Source organism: Anomaloglossus baeobatrachus, chromosome 5 (assembly GCF_048569485.1).
Source record: "Anomaloglossus baeobatrachus isolate aAnoBae1 chromosome 5, aAnoBae1.hap1, whole genome shotgun sequence".
Lineage (NCBI taxonomy): Eukaryota > Metazoa > Chordata > Amphibia > Anura > Aromobatidae > Anomaloglossus > Anomaloglossus baeobatrachus.
The window spans coordinates 298914856-298934659 of NC_134357.1; the positions used below are offsets into that span (position 1 = coordinate 298914856).

General features: G+C 44.7%; 1 protein-coding gene across 1 annotated transcript; it reads right to left on the reverse strand.

Moving 5' to 3' along the window:
* Positions 1-1626: 1626 nt before the first annotated feature.
* On the reverse strand, positions 1627-18638 carry JPT1 (Jupiter microtubule associated homolog 1). Its single transcript, XM_075347488.1, has 5 exons — positions 18532-18638; positions 11670-11821; positions 7031-7113; positions 2061-2079; positions 1627-1963 (listed from the first exon to the last, which is right to left on the reverse strand). Exons 1-5 carry the CDS (start codon positions 18585-18587, stop codon positions 1851-1853), a joined length of 423 nt encoding a protein of 140 aa, XP_075203603.1. The 5' UTR covers positions 18588-18638; the 3' UTR covers positions 1627-1850.
* Positions 18639-19804: the final 1166 nt, after the last annotated feature.

Below are 19804 nucleotides of genomic sequence, written 5' to 3' on the forward strand. Positions count from 1 at the left end.
TGTCAGTGACCTGTGCACATGACTTCAGACAAATGATCAGCAAATCACAGCCTCCACTTACTGGTGATCATTTGTCTGAAGAAAGAAGCTGGTGGTGATTGGGCACAGGACTCACGTCATACTCCTTTGTCATTAGTCATGTAATCTTATTTTAACCCCTTCACCCCAGGTTTTCCCCCTCTTCTGAGAGCCATAACATGTTTCCGTCGATCTTTCCATATGAGATCTTGTTTTGTGGGTTGAGTTGTACTTTTAAATGAAACCATAAGTTACCATATAGTGTACTGAGAAACAGCAAAAAAAATAGAGTGGGAAAACTGCAAAAGTATACTCGCACAGTAGTTTGGGATATTTTATTCACTATATGGTAAAACCGATGTGTCATTATGCTGCCTGAGGTCGGTATGAGTTTGTGGACACCAAACATGTATAGGTTTACATGTATCTAAGGGGATTAAAAAAAAATTCACAAGGTTATCCAAAAGTGGTGCATGTTGTGTGCCATTTTCCGAAACCCGTAGCTTTTTTTCTGGATCTATGGCTCAGTGATTGCTTATATTTTTTTGCATCTTGAGCTGATGTTTTTAACAGTACCATTTGTGTAGATGTTTTAAGCGCCTGCTATTGCATTTTGTGCAAAATTTGCACTGGCCATAAAATGCCATTTTGGTATTTGGAATTTCACTGTTATGCTGTTTACCGATCAGATAAATTTATCAAAATATAAAATCAATTAAACACCACCATGTTCAGAAATCCCCATATTGTGTATATTTAATCCTTTGATTTTCAATGAGGCAAATGGGGAGGTGATTTGAACTTAGTCTCAAGGGACCTAGTAAAACCACTAGTAAAATAGTTATAAAAAAGCTAATGATCAGCAATCTGATCACTCTCCCATTTCTCCAGATCACAGCTGAGATCTGCAGATATGGTACTTTATACACACTGCCTTCTACCGGCATTGAGAGAAAGTGACTCATGATAGCTACAGATGTCAATGACCCTGTGCTACCAAGGCAGCCACCAGAAGTCATGTGATCATGTCACAACTTCCAGTGAGGGTGGGTAAGTCATCATTATGGCTGTGTGCATATACATATTGCTGCCAGATTTTGGTGGAACGCAATTCCACTTGTGACTAGCAGGCACAAGTGTCAACTGTTGAAATCATCTGGTGTGCAGACCACCACAGACTGACCATGGCGATTAACCTCACACGATCCATGATGTACCCAGTATGTCATGGGGTTAATGGGGCAAAAACCTAATGAATGAGAAGGGGTTGGCCAAATAGTGAATAACCCTTTTTTAAAAGGTACATGTACATTGCATAATTATGAGACGAGTTTGAAAATCCTATAACACATTGATCACCCAGTAAACAAGAAAAGTGCTTGTTTGTTGGGTGAGACTATATTCAAGTTTGTGGGGAAAAAAAAAAAAAAACAACAATTTGTCAGAAATTTTATAATCATGTTGTGCACATTAGATGTCCTGACTAAATAGCCTATTAACCACATTTGCCAGTTTAAAGGTATAAGCTCTTAGAGATAACTCTTTAGCCATTTACTGATACAGTAACAGAATTACCACTTGAGCCACCTTGAACATAGTGCCAACACGTTCTTATTAAAGATGGAAACCATTTAAATATTTATTATGTGAAACATTAACAAAACAAACATTGCTACCAGAAATACAAGTTCTTGCCTCTTCCAGTAGTTCCAGGAAAATGGGAAGATACAACCATTTGTACAAAAGTCAGGACAAAGTGCTTTAAACCAAGGAAAGATGTACAGTCATACATGAAAGAAAAACAAAAAAAAAAGGCAGAGTGGTTGAAGGGTTTAGCCCAGGACCAGACTGGACTTTCCTCCAGGAGGGTTTCTTCTGCTGGGTACGGCTACAGGGGCAGCAGGTTGTGCAGGTTCTCCTGAAGCCTCTTTCACAGGTTCTGTTTCTAGAGATTAAAAAGTGACATTTATGGCATTATAGACACTAGGATTATCAGAACTTTAAAGCAATGGCCTGAAACCACAACCATCTATTATACTCACCAGGTTCTTCAGCTTCTCCCTGGAAGAAAACAAATTTAAGTTACTTGAGAAATACACTGAATACATCCTATGCACCTTCTACAATTCCAGAGTAAACATGTTAACTTCCTACAAAAAGCCTTAGAAGTGTACATTACCTTGGAAATCTACATTAGGTTGCTAGTGGTTGATACTGCAGTCTAAGGCATTACAGTATAAATACTGGTTTCATCATTCCCGGTATGCCATGTAGACTGCCATAGTATGTCTTATTGCAAATTGTGCATAAGCAACAAGTTGTCAACTAACATGACTATCAAAATAAAATGCATGGTATTTGAAGCCACATCCTAGCAAAAATACATACAAGTCCCACTACAGAGGTGCAGACACTAATAAGACGCACGGCATGAAAATCAGACGAGTGCAATGCGATAAAACATCGCATTCCACTCAGACCAATATTAGCCTGTGTTCCAGCACCCATGAGCCATTTTCTCAGCCCCAATCGGACCGAGAAAACAAATCGAAGCATGCTGCGGGTGCAATGTGAGACACCCATTTTAATTAATGGGGCGAGGAATAAAAAGATTCACACTGCTCACAGTACACCGGTGTACCGCGAGAGTGGCAATAGCTGGCTACAGGAGGAGAGGGAGTGAAATCCCTCCCGCCCCTCAGCAGAAGTCCGATCGCATGATCGGACCTCAGTTGCAGTGACTCACATGACACTGCTCCTCCTGTGCTGCCAGTGTGAGCTGAGTGTCATGCAAGGATCACAGACCCTGTGTGGACCTGGCCTTAAAGGGATTTTCCAAGTTTAATAAGTTGCCCATGGCATTTGTCATTAATGTGGCATTAGTGGTGGGCAACACCCATGAATTGTTACTAGCTCTGGCAGCTTCTATTGAACAGGGTACAGAACTGAGATGTTCTGCTCTGTACACTGCTTACACCAAGCCACATTTAAGGGGGGACTGAGCAAAATTAACCTTATGCCATCTTTGTAGACATGCAGGTTATAGCAAGTTGAAGTCTTCCTTTCTGGTCTTACTGTAGAGCTGAGTGATTATAAGGCCTTATGTTAATGTATGGCATAAGATACAAGAGAATCAAGCACAGTTGGTAAGTTATTAATTTCTCCCATTGCCTGTGTATATCAGACTGCACTCAGACGACATCTGAGTGCAGTCTGTTTCAACTGCACACAGACTTTTATGGGTGTGCATTATCTGAGACTGCCAAATTCAGAAAAAAACCCCAGATGAATGCTGCCTTATGGTGCATCCATATTAAACACAAGTGGGAGCAAGGCCTAGCAGTACAGCAGAGCAGAGCCTTGTCCCATTACAAACATCTGCAGTGCTGTGGGCTCTACTGCATCCCGATTATAACAAGCACTTCTCATCTCCAACTCACAGACAGTATGGAGGAAGCAGGAAGGGGAGTACAGCAGAACTGTCTCATTACAAATATCTCTAGCTCTTCTGCAGGTGTCTACACAGTGATTAGAGCTCAGCTGTCATTACATCAGTCAGCTCTGACAGTTGCTCTCCTGAAATGCTCTGGAGGTAGCTTCCCACAGAGATCTGTCTGGCCCATAGAGCACAACAGCTCAATTACATTAAGGAAAGATGTGTATTTATCTGAAATAAGACATCAGAAATAAAATACATTGATATTTCATCAATGACCTCCATGCCTATTAGATGGCTTAAGCGTTCTTACTGAAATTCCTTTTAAGGTGCTCAAATTTCCCCATCTACAGGCAGTTGTAACAAAGGAGAGGGGGTTAAATGAACTTTACTTGCCCTCCCAGTGTTCAGCGCAGGCACTGCTCCTGGTGTCTGTCAGTGGGACGGCATCACTGCAGACCAAGCTCTGCCCGAGTAGATGGCATGAGCAGCCTGACTTGCCAGATGAAGGCAATTGATGTGAAGTTAGTACTGCAGACCGTGATTGCAACTGATTTACTCACTTCCAGCAGGGCTGTGGAGTTGGAGTCCATTTTGGTGGAGTCGGAGTTGGTATAAAATGCACCGACTCAGACTCCTAAAATATATAATAAATTGGGGACAGTAGTGCAATGCAGAATGTGCTGAATATTTTACTAAATAATAAATATAAGCATTATACTAAATGTTTAGTGAAAAATTTATAGTACAATGAACATCAGACATTTAATTATTTTTATGATACAATAGTCAAGATATTTGGATAGAACATTAAATATTTATTGGAATACAACTTTAGAACAAAAAACTAATTGTAAATATGTAATACAATATGTAATATATACACACTATATACACACACACGATATGTAATCTACTGTATATTACATATTTACAATTACAGTTGTGTTCTAAAGTTGTATTCCAATAAATATATTTTATGCTCTATCCAAATATCTTGATTATTGTATCATAAAAATTATTAAATGTCTGATGTTCACATACACATGTTAATGTACTACAATACATTTTTCACCTAACTATAATATATGTAGGAGTCGGAGCTGGAGTCGGTGCAAGAGAAATTGAGGAGTCGGAGTCGAAGGTTTGGCTTACCGACTCCACAGCCCTGACTTCCAGACCAACCCTCAGTTGGACATTGAGAAAGGGACATGCTAAAAAGAATGAAGGAATAAATAAAAACGAACAACTTATTAGGTGTATATTATGTACAGTAGATGTATAAAAGTTCTTTGGCAAGTTAGACATGGAATGAACATTAGCATTATAGGTGTGGAATGATCATGAAATATCTGTAAATAGGAAAATGAATGCATATGCCATCTCTTGTTATATGCCATATGCGTTCATTTTATTATCTACAGATATTTCATGTTCATTCCATGTCTAACTTGCCCAAGAAACCTTTTATACATCTACATAATACACACCTAATAAGTTATTATGATTCTTTTATTGCTTTTCATCATTTTTAGTATATCCCATTGAGAAACCCTTATATCCCTTTAGACAACCAGACACCATTACAGCAGTGGGAAGGAAAGAGTGAAAGCAGCATGTATAATCCAGATTATAGGAAGTGACACATGGAGGAAGAATGCCTCCTCCACATCAGCAGAGATGAGATCACAGCAGACACTTCCTTGTGCAGTATGCCACGGCAGGTCACCTACAGATCAGATCTGAGGCCAAGTTGTAAGACAGATACTACACATTGCTGAAGAATCTGTCTAGTAATAAACCAATTCTGCTACATATCCAGAGTCACTACACCCTGTCCTATGGAAAACTACAGCAACCTGTTTGCGGTCACAACTGTTAAACTGACTTACATGTGGCATTAGTGATACTGTTAGGGCCCTTCTGAGTGCGTTTATAGAGCCATACCACTATTTCCATATGTGGAAGCCATGCTGACCTATCTTTGGTAGTTTTACACAGTTTTAACCCATAATAAAGCAGCCTTGTCAGCAAGAGGACCATGGTTCAGACAGAAGGTCAACATGCCTGATCCCACGACAAACACCCCTGACCAACGATACAGGGTGTGGGGAGAGGCAAAGGTTAGGGTACCTTCACACTTAGCGATGCAGCAGCGATCCGACCAGCGATCTGACCTGGTCAGGATCGCTGCTGCATTGCTACATGGTCGCTGGTGAGCTGTCAAACAGGCAGATCTCACCAGCGACCAGTGAACAGCCCCCAGCCAGCAGCGACGTGCAAGCGACGCTGCGCTTGCACGGAGCCGCCGTCTGGAAGCTGTGGAGACTGGTAACTAAGGTAAACATCGGGTATGGTTACCCGATGTTTACATTAGTTACCAGCGCACACCGCTTAGCTGTGTGTGCAGGGAGCAGGGAGCCGCACACACTGAGCACTGGCTCCTTGCTCTCCTAGCTACAGTACACATCGGGTTAATTAACCCGATGTGTAATGCAGCTACATGTGCAGAGAGCAGGGAGCCGCACACTGCTTAGCGCTGGCTCCTTGCTCTCCTAGCTGCTGTACACATCGGGTTAATTAACCCGATGTGTAATGCAGCTACATGTGCAGAGAGCAGGGAGCCGCACACTGCTTAGCGCTGGCTCCTTGCTCTCCTAGCTGCTGTACACATCGGGTTAATTAACCCGATGTGTACAGCAGCTACATGTGCAGCGAGCCGGAGCCGGCAGCACAGGCAGCGTGAGAGCTGCAGAGGCTCGTAACTAAGGTAAATATCGGGTAACCACCTTGGTTACCCGATGTTTATCTTGGTTACAAGCTTACCGCAGCTGCCAGACGCCGGCTCCTGCTCCCTGCTCGCTTCATTTGTCGCTCTCGCTGTCACACACAGCGATCTGTGTGTCACAGCGGGAGAGCGCCTTTGAAGAAAACGAACCAGGGCTGTGTGTAACGAGCAGCGATCTCGCAGCAGGGGCCAGATCGCTGCTCATTGTCACACACAGCGAGATCGCTAATGAGGTCACTGCTGCGTCACAAAAAGCGTGACTCAGCAGCGATCTTGGCAGCGAGCTCGCTGTGTGTGAAGCACCCCTTAGGCAGTTAAAGATAGTTGGCTGATCCCTCTGAGCATCAGCTGAACTTTGTGGCAGACTTTTAAAGCCAATAGTCATCATTACAGAGGTTATCCACCATTACATTTATGGATGGCCCATCCACAAGATGGTCATGAAGGTCTGATTGGGGTCAGACCTCGCTTATCAGATGTTTTCAGCCTTGGTGGCAGCTGCCAGATTGTTATGGAGCTGCCCTGTCCAATAGTGGCTGTGGCCAGGTACTGCACATCTGGTCCTATTGCTTTGAATAGGTGGAGGGAGGATGTGCAGTGCTTGGCCATCTCCAGAACTGAGCATTTCTGGCCACCACTAACAGATGGTGTGCCCCTGGCCGATCAGACACCGATTACCTATCCTAAGGATGGCCCATCAGTGTAAGTAGTGGACAACCTTTAAGCTGTAGATAGTGTCACCAAGGTTAGGACATTGATTAGACAGTTTCTCATGACTTCATACTAACCATGTAGTCTGTGGCATCGCTGTATTCATCCTGTGTACATGTTCGGTGTGGATCATCGCCACAAGCTGCACTTTCTGAAGCATCTAGAAGACAGGACATCAGATCAAGCCTTGCAGGATCTGTCACCCAGATATTAGACACCATTTGTGAATTATCAATTCTACATAGTATCAGTTTGGAGGTCCACAGGCTCAGAAACAAGTCATGCAGCTAGCCAGCAATCTACAGACCATATGTAGATCTTTCTTATACCCATAAACTTTACATAAGATTCCTCCTGGCTTTAGGAGCAAGAGCAGGGAATACAAATTGCTCATAGCTGGTGATAAGCAAGCACTACCATGCTTAGTACTCCAAACTAGCATGTTGTATGCTTGCATACCAAGTATAATGGAAGTGAATGGGGAAACTCATACCTTTGTACATCCAACCTGCTTGCTTGAGTAGTGTGCATGGTAGTGCTCGCTCACTGCTCAGCCACTACTTTTAACCATTCCAAGAACTCCTTATGCAATGCCCATTTGCTGAATTAAGTATAACTTATTTAAAAATACACCATTAAAGGCAAAATTAACAGCTATACATTCTAATCCAGTAAGATTACTGGGAACCCCCCCACATGCCACCAATATAGCACTATACCGTTAAAGGGAACCTGTCACCAGAATTTTTGCTATTAAACTAGAAGAATCCCCTTCTGCAGGTCCTGGGCTGCATTCTAGAAAGGTTCCTCTTCCTACTGGCCCCCCTTTCAGACCTACATAACTTTAGGAACTATTACCTTTTGCTATGGTAATGATGTTTGTTGGCCCTGGGGGCGGGCTGTGTTTTGTCTGTTATCCCCCTCCTGCCGCTGTTCACGGTCCCCCAGTGATCATTTACATAGATTAGGCCGCCACCCTTCTCTTCCGCAGTGCTCCGGAGGTCTCGTGCATGCGCAGAGGCACTATCGCTGGACTGAGCACTGTTTTAACATTCACAGTGCCACCCATAATCTCACACCTGTGCAACAACATCACCGACACTCACGTTTTGAAAACCGTGCTCAGTCCCGCGGTAGTGCCATGCATTATGATGCAATAGTGAGAATTTGGCATCTTCTAGAATCACATGACTAGTACCCATGTCAGTGTCTGGTTGTGTGACTTTAAATCAAACTTTTATATGGTACTCCATGTCCAGAATTTGTGTATGTGGATATGTGCCTTACCATACTGTGATCTTTACATTTATTCCCCTCTGGTAGTTGTTTATCTACTTTGAATTTGTTTCACATTCTAGGCTTAGCCAACTTTGAAGGGGTTCTCTGTGCATTTGATACAGATGACCCATCCTAAGAATACATTAGGAGTGTTGGATCAGATGTTGAGTGGTGTGGGACCTGGCATTGCCACCAAACACTTGAAATTGTTACATCTAGCCATATGTAACAGCTGATTGGTGGAGGCAATAGGATAGGATAGGTGATCATGCCTAAACCACCATCACCACTCCAGCAGTGCCACTAATGCAAGGTCCCTGCACCTAGCACTGGTGACATGAAGGCAGCTAGTAAGTATAGGTCTTCTACCTCCAGCAGTTTGTGACCTGCTGTGAGCACCAGAGTTCACTTTTCAAAGAAAGTCTATGAGAGCTTCATTTTGGCACTCACTTGTATTGAGTGACCATTGCAACTTCTTTTTAACCAGAAATCAGAGGTAATCACAAGATGGCAGCTGAAGACTGCACTTGAGTATGTTAGGTGCAGGGATCCTACATTAGTAGGACCACTCATGTGCTACAAACAATAAGCCCACAAACTGGAGTTGTGCTTTAAAGAGGGGGAACCTTCCCCCTCTCCCAAGTAGTCTCCACCACTGATGTCTCATCAGCCATGCTGCAGCCAGTGTGCTCAGTAACTCTACCCAAGAGCATGGCCACTGAGCTCACCGATTGGCTGCAGCGCTGCTGTGAAGTCAGCACTGCAAACAAGCAGCCAGACCCAAGGCAGGTAAATAAAGCAGAGCGTTTGCCAAAACAAAACCAGAACAAATTGCAAGTGGGGAGACAAGTGCCAAACCTCTAAGAAAATACTGACATATCTTAGCCACTTTGTTAATGAGTCATGTACTGGCAGTGTCTGATCACTGAAATATCAGACAGTTAATGGACTCCCAGTCCAGTGCTGGCACCATGCAGCATCATATTGCCAGATTACCACTGCAGCCGATCACTGAGCTCAATGAATGGCACGTGAGACTGAGCTCCGGCGGCATTTCGCTCTGTAATCGTGACTGCTGCAACTAATACTGAAGCCTGTGCATGTGGTGGGGTGTTTGCACTGGACCCAGAGGGAAAGTATCAGCAGTTATTTTAAGTTTGCATAAAATTCTGGGAGTTTCCTTCCCTAATGTTGAAAAACCCTTAAAAAAAAAAAAAAAAAAAGGAACCTGTCACCAGTTTCTTCAATATTCACCCAAATGTATGCCCTTCTGCAGCTCCTGGGCTGCATTCTAAGGTGCACCTTGTTTCCAACTCCTTGCAGACCCCAGACAACTTCATAAAATCTGACCGCCACATATGCAAATTACCTGTTCTGGTCAGATGGGGGTGCCCGTTTCAGGCTCCTGTCCCCCTCTCCTGCTACTGTTTGACATCCTCCTTTGATACCTGATGTCTGATGCATCATCCACGTAGCTGGGCTGAATCTTCCCCCTGCGCAGTTATTTGCAGCCCACTTTGCTCTGCCTTATTGCAGGCCGAGCCAAAAGCATAGGTGCGCTTGTGAGAGCCCATGAGCTCTCACAAGCGCACCTATGTTTTACTCTTTCCCCGCAATGGGGCAGAGCAAAGTGTACCTCCATGAGCGGGGAATGACTGCACAGGCAAGAGATTCAGCCCAGTACATGTCTGATGGAGGCATCAGACATCAATCATCAAAGGAGGATAGCAAACAGCAGCAGGCGGCAGGGGGTAGAACAAGAGCTGAAAAAAGCACTCGACTGACCAGAACAGTTTATTTGCTAATGTGGTGGTCAGACTTTATAAAGTTATTTCTGGGGTCTGGAGTGAGGTGTACCTTCAAAGAATACAGCCTAGGAGCTGCAGAAGGTGATCCTTTTGGGTCAATACTGAAACTGGTGACAGGTTCCCTTTAACATTTCCAAAACAAAGCCAGGGAATGGCAACCTGCACATAAGGCATTTAAGGTGTTTATAGAAGCAGCACCCATGAGATAGTCAATACATGATTTTATGGAGATCAGACTTCTGTATTACTTTAAGGCTTTATGCAAAATCCCTTTAAGGGCTGCTTCTCACTTGCGAGTTTCTCGCAGTAGAGCAATGCGAGAAAATCTCGCATTGGAATTGGACACATGTTAGTGAATGATTCAGCTCGCATTTGCTATTTTTTTCTCAGTCCAAATCGGACCGAGAAAAAGAAAAATATCGCAGCATGATGCTTTTTTGCGAGTTTCTCGCACCATTTGTCCCAATGATTTCCTATGGAAGGGGATTAAAAGTAGGATCACACACATGCACCAGCGTTCACATTTGCGAGTGGCAGGAACTACGCTCAATATTCAGATGAATGTGACATCACATTCCCAAAGGTAAAGTAAATGAACCATGTGTAATCAATTTAATGTAGTTAAGATGTTGCAGGAAACTAGCATCGCAATCGCGACACACGCGTCGCACACGCAAGCAAAATCATTAATTTATTCAAAAAAAGATCGCGCTTGCGTTGCACTCGGCCTTAACGTGAACTAAAAATCAGCCGAGTTTCTTTTCAACCCAGTCGGACCGATTTTACTTGCATAGATATGTTTCCAGCCTAAAGGAAATCAACATGTCAATTATAACTGCATTGATCTTTTATCTGTATCACATGGTGACTATCTAGAGCAACAGCTGTCCATGTAGTAAAAGGATGCAAGTCTTAGCTGCTTACAGAGCACCACTTAGTCACAGAAAGGCACAACTATCAGGACCAGAGTAGTGTTACACCATCCCCTTTATAAGTGTCTCCTATTATAAATCTTATCTCCAGTAATGTACGTGGCAGCAAATTAAAGGAGATCTTACCTGCAAAACCACATGCACAGGTAGCTGTCAGAGACAAGTCCAGCAGTACCTTTACATGGCCAGTCTGTTTTGCCATTACCGAGAAGTCAGCATTTGACTTTATATGCAAGTGTCCATGGTAGATCTGAGGCCTCTGTCACTCCAGCTCTAATGCCTTCTGGTTGACAGTCTATACTGCAAGTTCTGGCAAAGTGAGCCCTCAGTCAGGCAGGAGGAGGCACTGGGAATAGAGCTGGAGTGACAGGCTTCAGATTGACAAGTCGCTCTTCAGCCTACAGATCTCAGTAATGGAAGAACAGACTAGTCATGTAAAGGTACTGCTGAACTAAATGTGCACAAAATACTTTCAAAAATATTTTTATCCTGACAAATTCCCTGTAAGGTATTTGTTGTGCTCTGAAACTCCAAATATGTAATATAATTACCCTTCATACCATTACATTAATTATACAGATAAGGGCGGCATAAATTACAGGACATAAATAGCCGGTTCACCTAGAAAGTTGCTATTGCTGCCAGTATCAATCTAATACATGACATTAAACAAGGTGAGGTACGCAGGAATAACTTACCGGGCTCAGAAGCGCAGGATGTAGGTGCCGGCTCATTGTCTGGTATGCCAAATATGTTGGAAGCCATCTTGTGTCGTCTAGCAGGTTGTTGCTGCTTTGAAGCTTCCACGTCAAAAGAAAAGCTGGAGCCACCACCAGGAGGTCTCAGGACCCTGGATAAGATTTTAGAGGGATTAGCCAAAAAGATGTGATGCCATTGCACCCACAGACAAGTTCCATTCAGCACAAGCGGGGGTGTCCAGTAAAGAGTACCATATTTTTTGGATTATAAGGCTGCTTTCACACCTCCGGTTTCTGCAATGCAGCACAATCCGGCACTTTGCAGGAAAATGGCAACTGTTTTTTTACTGCCGGTTGCGGTTTTAGTGCCGCATTGTGCCGCATGGCCTTGCGTTCCATCCGGTTTTTGCCGCATGCGGCAGATTTAGCAGATGCGGCGGCCGGCTGGAACGTTGCCTGGCATGTTTTTTCGCGTGGCAAAAAAAACGGCATCGTGCCGCATTTGGCCAATGCAGCGCATTTTTCAATGCATGCCTATGGTGGCCGGATGCGGCAAAAAACGCATCCGGCCGCCGCATGCGGGTTTTGCCACTGCGCATGCTCAGTAGCATGCCGCAAGTGGCAAAAACCGGATGGGCCGCATGGGAAAAACGTATGCAAAGGATGCGGTGTTTTCACCGCATCCGTTGCATAGCTTGCACAGCTGGATTGAGCCGCACAGCTCAAGCCGGATGTGTGAAAGCAGCCTTACACAAACTTTCCTCCCAAAAATTTGGGAATAAAATGTAGGGTGAGTCTTTGAGTGTAGCTTATCGGGTGGAAGGGGGGGGGGTAGCGGCGATTCTATGCTGCTGGGGCTGAGGCACTGGCCGAGGCCATCTTGAAAATGGCGGCAGTGCAGGGTTCACAATGGCACCTGGAGTCTCCATGTGCACAGAGCTCTTGGCTCAAAATCTCATCTGCGCACATGCCGCCGTTGACCAGTGCTCTAAGCAGCAGACTTAGGGAAAATGGTGTCTGAAGGTGACGTGCCTGGATGAGATCTCAGCTGGTCCTTGAGGAGCTAGCTCAATCTGCACACGTGCCATTTCTTTGAAGCCCACACCAAGAGTTTCTGGATCTTACCTGCCTCACAGTGAGCATCTGGGACACCCACTGCACAGCCTGCAGCACCCTACTCCACCACCACCCCTGCCTCCTGTAACCCCACCGGTTTGTAAGAGGGACCACTTTTTTTCTACTTTTCCCCTCTAAATTTGGGGCGCATCTTACAATCCAGTGTGTCTTGTAAACTGAAAAATGTGGTAATTACCTATTCACAAGGGTGATAACTTCACACTTATGAGAATAAGCATCCTCAGTTGAGTGGCAGTGAGCAAAGGCAGTTGAACATGTGCTCTATTTTAATGGGGATCATTGTGCCCCTTTATGCCGAACAGTGGGGCCATAACTCTAAGGCACTATGTACCCACGGATTTTTTAGTTAAATCCGCAGGTTTTACCAAGTACAGACACTCCCCATGTCCTATGAGACATGGGGAGTGCAGTGTCCATGCTGCGGAATATGCTGCGGATGTCCTACAGCTGCACATGACTGTATGTCAATTATTCCTGTGGAAATAGCTGCGGATGTCCTGCCTCTCCACTATGGAGATAGAGGCTGGGACTTGCACAGATAAATCGCACAAATGTCTGCAGGTTTACCGCAGATATTTCACTGGAATCCCACAGCTATGGATAGCTGCGGATTCTGGGGCTCTGCTGCGGGAAACCTGCGGATATATCTGCAGGTACTTATTCCTGTGGGCACATCGCCCAAGGCTATGTGCACATGCTGCGTTTGTGACCACAAAGATGCAGCATTTTTGGCCCCAAAAAAGGCACCTGTGACAAACTAAAAAAACGCATGTGTTTTTGCTGCGTTTCTCTCCATTCAATTCAATTGGTGAAAAATGCAAAAAGAATTGACATGTTGCATCCGTGGTCACCACAAAAATGCAACCAAAAAACCTGCACTGTGCGGACAGCAAAAATGAAATTTCAGACTGCTGGGGAAGGAGATCCATGCAATTTTTAGAACAAAAGCGCACCTGAAAAATGTGCAAAAAATACAGCATGTGCACATAGCCCAAGTGGTCACCTACACTGTGGTTAGGCAATGGGGCTTTGTTTAAAAGTGGTCATCATGTATCCACAGGTCCGGTGACAGATTGGTGAAGACCCCACTGCACGGATTATTATGCCCCATAGAATAGAGCTGCTGTGCACATACTGAGGACAGCTAATGGGTGCCTCATTAGTCAGTGGAAAAGTTAGCATCTAATGGCACAGAATGGATGTTTGGGATGTTTAATACATTTTTGCACAGGAGTCTGAGTGCCCCTGATTTTGTTCTGTTTCCTACAGAAATATTCACTCTTGTTTCTTCTGGAGTGCTCTTAAGTCTCCGCTTTGCAGTCCAACTGCATTTTTTCAGTCTTGTGGGGTGTATACCTTCACCCCTTCCCTCCCAGACAACTCCGAGAAGGCTACACTACCAATCACAGCTAGGTAGCTGATCACCAATGTCTGGGAGGAAGGGGTGAAGGCATACACCCCAGAAGACTGAAGAAACGCACAGATGGACTGCAGAGGGGAGACTGAACATTTGTTGCTTTTGGAGTGATGCAGAGCAAAAAAGGAAGGGAAGCAGAATCAGTGGTGCTCAGATTGTCACAAGGTTGGAGGAAATGACAGGGCAAACAAGACTCAGACTTTTATCTGCGCCATCTAAGATCAGCATAAAAACACTTATTAGATAATGATTAAAAATAACAAAAAAAGACAAAAGGTGAGGTCACAATCAAATACCCTCAGGTAATCAATATTTTTTATATTATAGATGGCAAATATGCACAATAGGAATGTGTCAAAGTATAAGATGCAACACGCATGGATGCCATAAAATACTAGCCCAATGAAAAAAAGGGGAATACAACCGCAGAAGCCCATTGTACCTACTAGATGGCAACAAATGCTCATAACATACTGGTAAAGCCTGAAATAGGAAAAAGGTATCCACAAAAGTTGATAGGTGAATACAAGCTGTATAGATACCATAGAAACTATGGGAAAAAGAGTTCAAAGACAAAAGAGGCCTGTTCTTATACTGAATGGCAACAAGTGCTCATAACAGTGATGATGCCAAAAGTAAAGTAGTGGATACTAGTGATATAGGAAGTAAGATACTGAACATAAAGTTGAGAAAACCCCAAAAGAAGGGTTGTAATGAAGGCAAAAGACATGTATTTGATCAATAGTGGCAAAACAAAGCTAATATGGGAGCCTAAATCCCAATACCAAATGCATAAAGGATACCAAGACAATAGCAAAGAGTAATCAGACGGCAGGCAAGAATAAATGCCTATAGTATCCACAGGATGGTAATCCTATAGGATATAGCCAAAGGCCATAGAATCCAGCCATAGAGAAAATAAAGACGCTGGAAAAAGACAGATTGAAGGCAAATAGCAACCTGAGGGTAACAGGATAACCCAACATGGGTTTCGCAAAAGCTTCTTCCAAGGGGCTCCTTGGAAGAAGCTTTTGCGAAACACGTGTTGGGGTATATCACTAGTATCCACTATTTTACTTTTAGCCTCATCACTGTTATGAGCACTTGTTGCCATTCAGTATAAGAACAGGCCTCTTTTGTCTTTGAACTCTTTTTCCCATAGTTTCTATGGTATCTATACAGCTTGTATTCACCCATCAACTTTTGTTGATACCTTTTTCCTATTTCAGGCTTTACCAGTATGTTATGAGCATTTGTTGCCATCTAGTAGGTACAATGGGCTTCTGCGGTTGTATTCCCCTTTTTTTCATTGGGCTAGTATTTTATGGCATCCATGCGTGTTGCATCTTATACTTTGACACATTCCTATTGTGCATATTTGCCATCTATAATATAAAAAATATTGATTACCTGAGGGTATTTGATTGTGACCTCACCTTTTGTCTTTTTATATGTTTGTATTTTTAATCATTATTTAATAAAAGTATGTTTTTATTATTTGGCTTATTCACTCATTGTTCATTATAGGTTTTATTGCTGAGCGAGTGGAGCCATTGTTTATATGTAAACCTTGGTCAAAAAATTTGGTTTTAAGATCAGCATAGTGCAGGGGCAAAGACCCAGTGCCAACAATATCACTTACTGATCTGCTGCAAAGCTAACAGGTCAATGAATGACAAGCTCTATATAATCCCAGCTACACTACCGACTGCCTTCTGTGTACACTGTGCATAGGCAGAAAGGCCAGACAGTATGGGCACCATGTAAGCCAAGTGGTTAGGACTGCAGCTCTGGGGTCCTGGGTTCAAATCCCACTAAGGTTTGTATGTGCTCCCTGTGTTTGCATGGATTCTCAGGGAACAGTGGTTTCTGCCAACACTGCAGACATACTGATAGTGTTGATCACACCTAAAGCACTGTATCTAATAGCACTATATAAAGGGAGTAAAATAAAGTTGTAGAGCCAAGGTCATCCCCATCTTTATGACAATGGAAGACTATGTGGCAGCCGTTTTATTAGTTCTCTAGTCATGGTCTGCTGTCATTTTATCAAAACTACAGCAAGCAGCCCAGTAAGTTACCTCACCAGATGCCTACATTATGATGTTCTTAATTTTAGATGGAAACTAGTGACCGATTCCGTTTAATATTGACTTCCTCACCTCCATCACTAAACAGATAGTTAGTTAAAGGGACTGTCCCCTTTCAGGAAGTGGTACCCAAATTGTAAATTACATAACTGAGAAAATACTCATCCTAGTCCATTGCCATCGTCCCCATAGCTGCTGTAGTCCTGGCGTCTTGACTATAGTACAGACTGCAGCTGCACTAATACTGGCACTGAGGCTGCCCGGCATGTGCCCACTGCTATAGGCAAACCACTGGTACCAAAGCAGCAGAAGGGAGCCAGACCTGAGCCCAAGGAGGGAGACTACCTGTTGTGTTTGATGCTTATGCATTTTATGTAGCGTGGGGTCCACTTTTCTTAAAGGACAATTCCTTTAATGTACATTGAAATAGTTTTATGAACTGCACCAGTCAAAATGTGACCCTAGCCTTATGGAGGAGTCAGGTAATATACGTGCCATGCGGCAACATGTAGGCCTCATACGAAAAAGATTGCCGACATGTTACCATTCATATTATGGCCACAGCTTCCAGCCTGACACAAACAGCATCATAGATCACAGTCAATGGTATCTGAGTAAAACCCCACAGGTGGCTGGGGCCAGTCCCTTCATTACAGCCATGAGTCCCTGCATTACAGGTTTGGATTGAGTTGGTCACTGAAGCCAGAGAGTTTCACCAACTAAGTATGAGCCACAGTGACCGGTCTTATGGGGCAACGATGGTCAGGCCAAGAGATCTGCAGGTGGTCCACGCTTCGTAGTCTGTATAGTACCTGCGAAACACTGGTGGGAACCCAGGGTTACCCAGAGGCAAGAATGGGTTCCTACCTCAAAGTTATACTGAATAGCTAGACCTAAAATCAAAAGAACCCCCAACCCAATTCCTGCGACTGAAACCCCCCCCCCCCATCCAGATACTAATTATATAGTAACTGGCACAGATTTATTGCAGATCAGTCTTCTAGCAGATGAAACCAATTTCAATAAGATTGGCCATTCCAGGCTAGTGCCACATGTGTAAAGACCCCCCCCCACTCCCTTGCCAGTGTTCAGGAGACCCCATATAGTAATAGGGATGCCATGAGGGTGCAGCCATGCTGGAATAGCGCACATGACACTAGTGCATTTCCTTTGTTAAATCTGCCCTAGGAACAGCAGCTGATCCGCCTCACCCCTCATAACTGGGACAGATACAGACTACTCATCGTCCAGTAATTCAGCAGGGGAGGAGGAGAGCGCAGGACCCCGGCTGACAGCAGCACAGACATTCCCAATGGTAACCCCACCCTGAAAGGAGAATGCAATGCATGACAGATGGAGAGCCACAATGCAAGTCAGTCTACTCATCCAGGAGTACCGCTACATTACAAGGGGGTGCCAAGTGGCCTGCTAAACTGGGGGGGCAAAAGTGGGGGTCCTCAGGGAAAGCCCATAACACTGGGGAAGCAGTCAGCTAAACTAGGGGGGGCCTCAGGGAAAGCCCATAACACTGGGGAAGCAGTCAGCTAAACTGGGGAGGGGGTCCTCTGGGAAAGCCCATAACACCAGGGAAGCAGCTAGCTAAACTAGGGGGGTCCTCAGGGAAAGCCCATAACACTAGGGAAGCAGTCAGCTAAACGGGGGAAGGGGAGATAAACTGGAGCTCCACAGGGAAAGCCCATCAGACTATGGACCGGGCCAGCTAACTGGGGGATCCTCAGGGAAAGCCCATCACTATGGATTATAGCAGGGATAAGATGGCATCTGCTGCAGATGGATACAGGGTCGCCATATACAGATGTTGGCAGACACTAGGGATTACAGCAGATTATATGAAGGCCATGATTGTCTGATTTTGGCATAAGGGGGCACTATTACCCCACACCCCTGTGTTGAGGGCAGATTACTGGCTGGACCCCTGCCAGCACTGATGCACAAATCACAGCACTCCCATCCTTCCCATACAGGACAGCCAGATTTATAGTAAAACCCAATCAGCACCAGTGACCATACAAACTGTCACTGCTCACAGATCGGGGACAAACCACGTGATGTAAAGTAGCCCCATGCTGGCCGTTGTAGTGCACCAGATGGTAGTTTCAAGCAACAGACAGCCCCACCGGACACAATGCTCAGCCTCCCCAGGACGTGCACACACATGGCCGCCGGCCCGCTCACACACTACCATGGACAGCATTACCTGGAGCTACTGCGGCTTTCCGGGTCGAGCCCTTTGAATGTGGAAGTCGTTGTCATCTCGTCTGCCGGTAGCTACTGAGAAGCAAAGCGAAACGTTACCGCATTTATATACAGGGTTACGCCCCTGGTGATTTCTTATTGGTTGCTTCGAACCGTTACTTCTCCTCTGATTGGCTAATAGCTGTACTCTGCATAGCCTGTTGGCGGATACTACCGCCACTCTAGTATCAGCTCCTGATTTCTGCGCAGGTGACGTTGTCCATCCCGCCTACTGACAGAAAGCAACCAATGAAAGGAGAAGCCGGTCTCCCTTCCCTTCTTTTATTGGCTAGTGAGCCTGTCTGTCATTTTTTCATTCTTTCTTTGTGAGTGAATGCTGGTGTGCTCCGGCAGTGTGAGGTCACCGGGAGGGAGAGTGGTCCTGCAGGAAGGAGTGGAGAAAATCTGGGTGGGGTGTCTGGATATCCGCTCATATGAGCACTACATTAGCAATGCGGTACATAGGGCACAGCGAGGGGTGACGGGTTTCTAAGGGAGATTTCCAAATGTGCACAGCAAAACCAATGGCGTAAAATGCTCCCACTGCCTTTACGGCTCGTGGGGATGTAGGAACAATTGCATTACACGAGATGAGCCCCACGGGCACATCCTCAGCAGAAATCATAAGGCTGCAGATGTTAAAGGGGCTGTAAATACAGTCCTATGAGCCAGTGGGGGCAAGTTTGGGGGTCGGTGCCCCCCTCCATCATCAACCGCCATATTGATGCGTGGGATTCTGCCAACATCTATAAGGGAATATGTTCCCCATAGACGACCACTATACAAGTAACCCATCATGCTTAATAAACATCAGTGCGACCAACAATACCACTATCGAATGAATAAATATTACCGTCTCACCACGACCACATATTACCACCACACAGCAACCCAATAATACCACCATACCCATCATGAATAACGGTAGGAAGACCAATATTGTCACCATAGGCGGAGTATAATGAGGGCAATCCGGGCTACTGGCCAAGGTTTCGGGGGGCCTATGGCCTGATTGCCCTTCTTGTAATGGCTGGTCACTTATCCAGGCAGGGAGCTTTCCTTGAGGTCCGCTGCCAACACTACAGGATGATTTCAGTGCAGAAGAAAGCAGGTTTGAAAACCGTGCCAAAACCACAGGAGTACAAGGAGTATCGGTAAATCCCTTTTATTTCTACAGGTCTACGCGTTTCAGGGACATATCCGTCCCCTTCATGAGGACAATATTCAGGAAATAT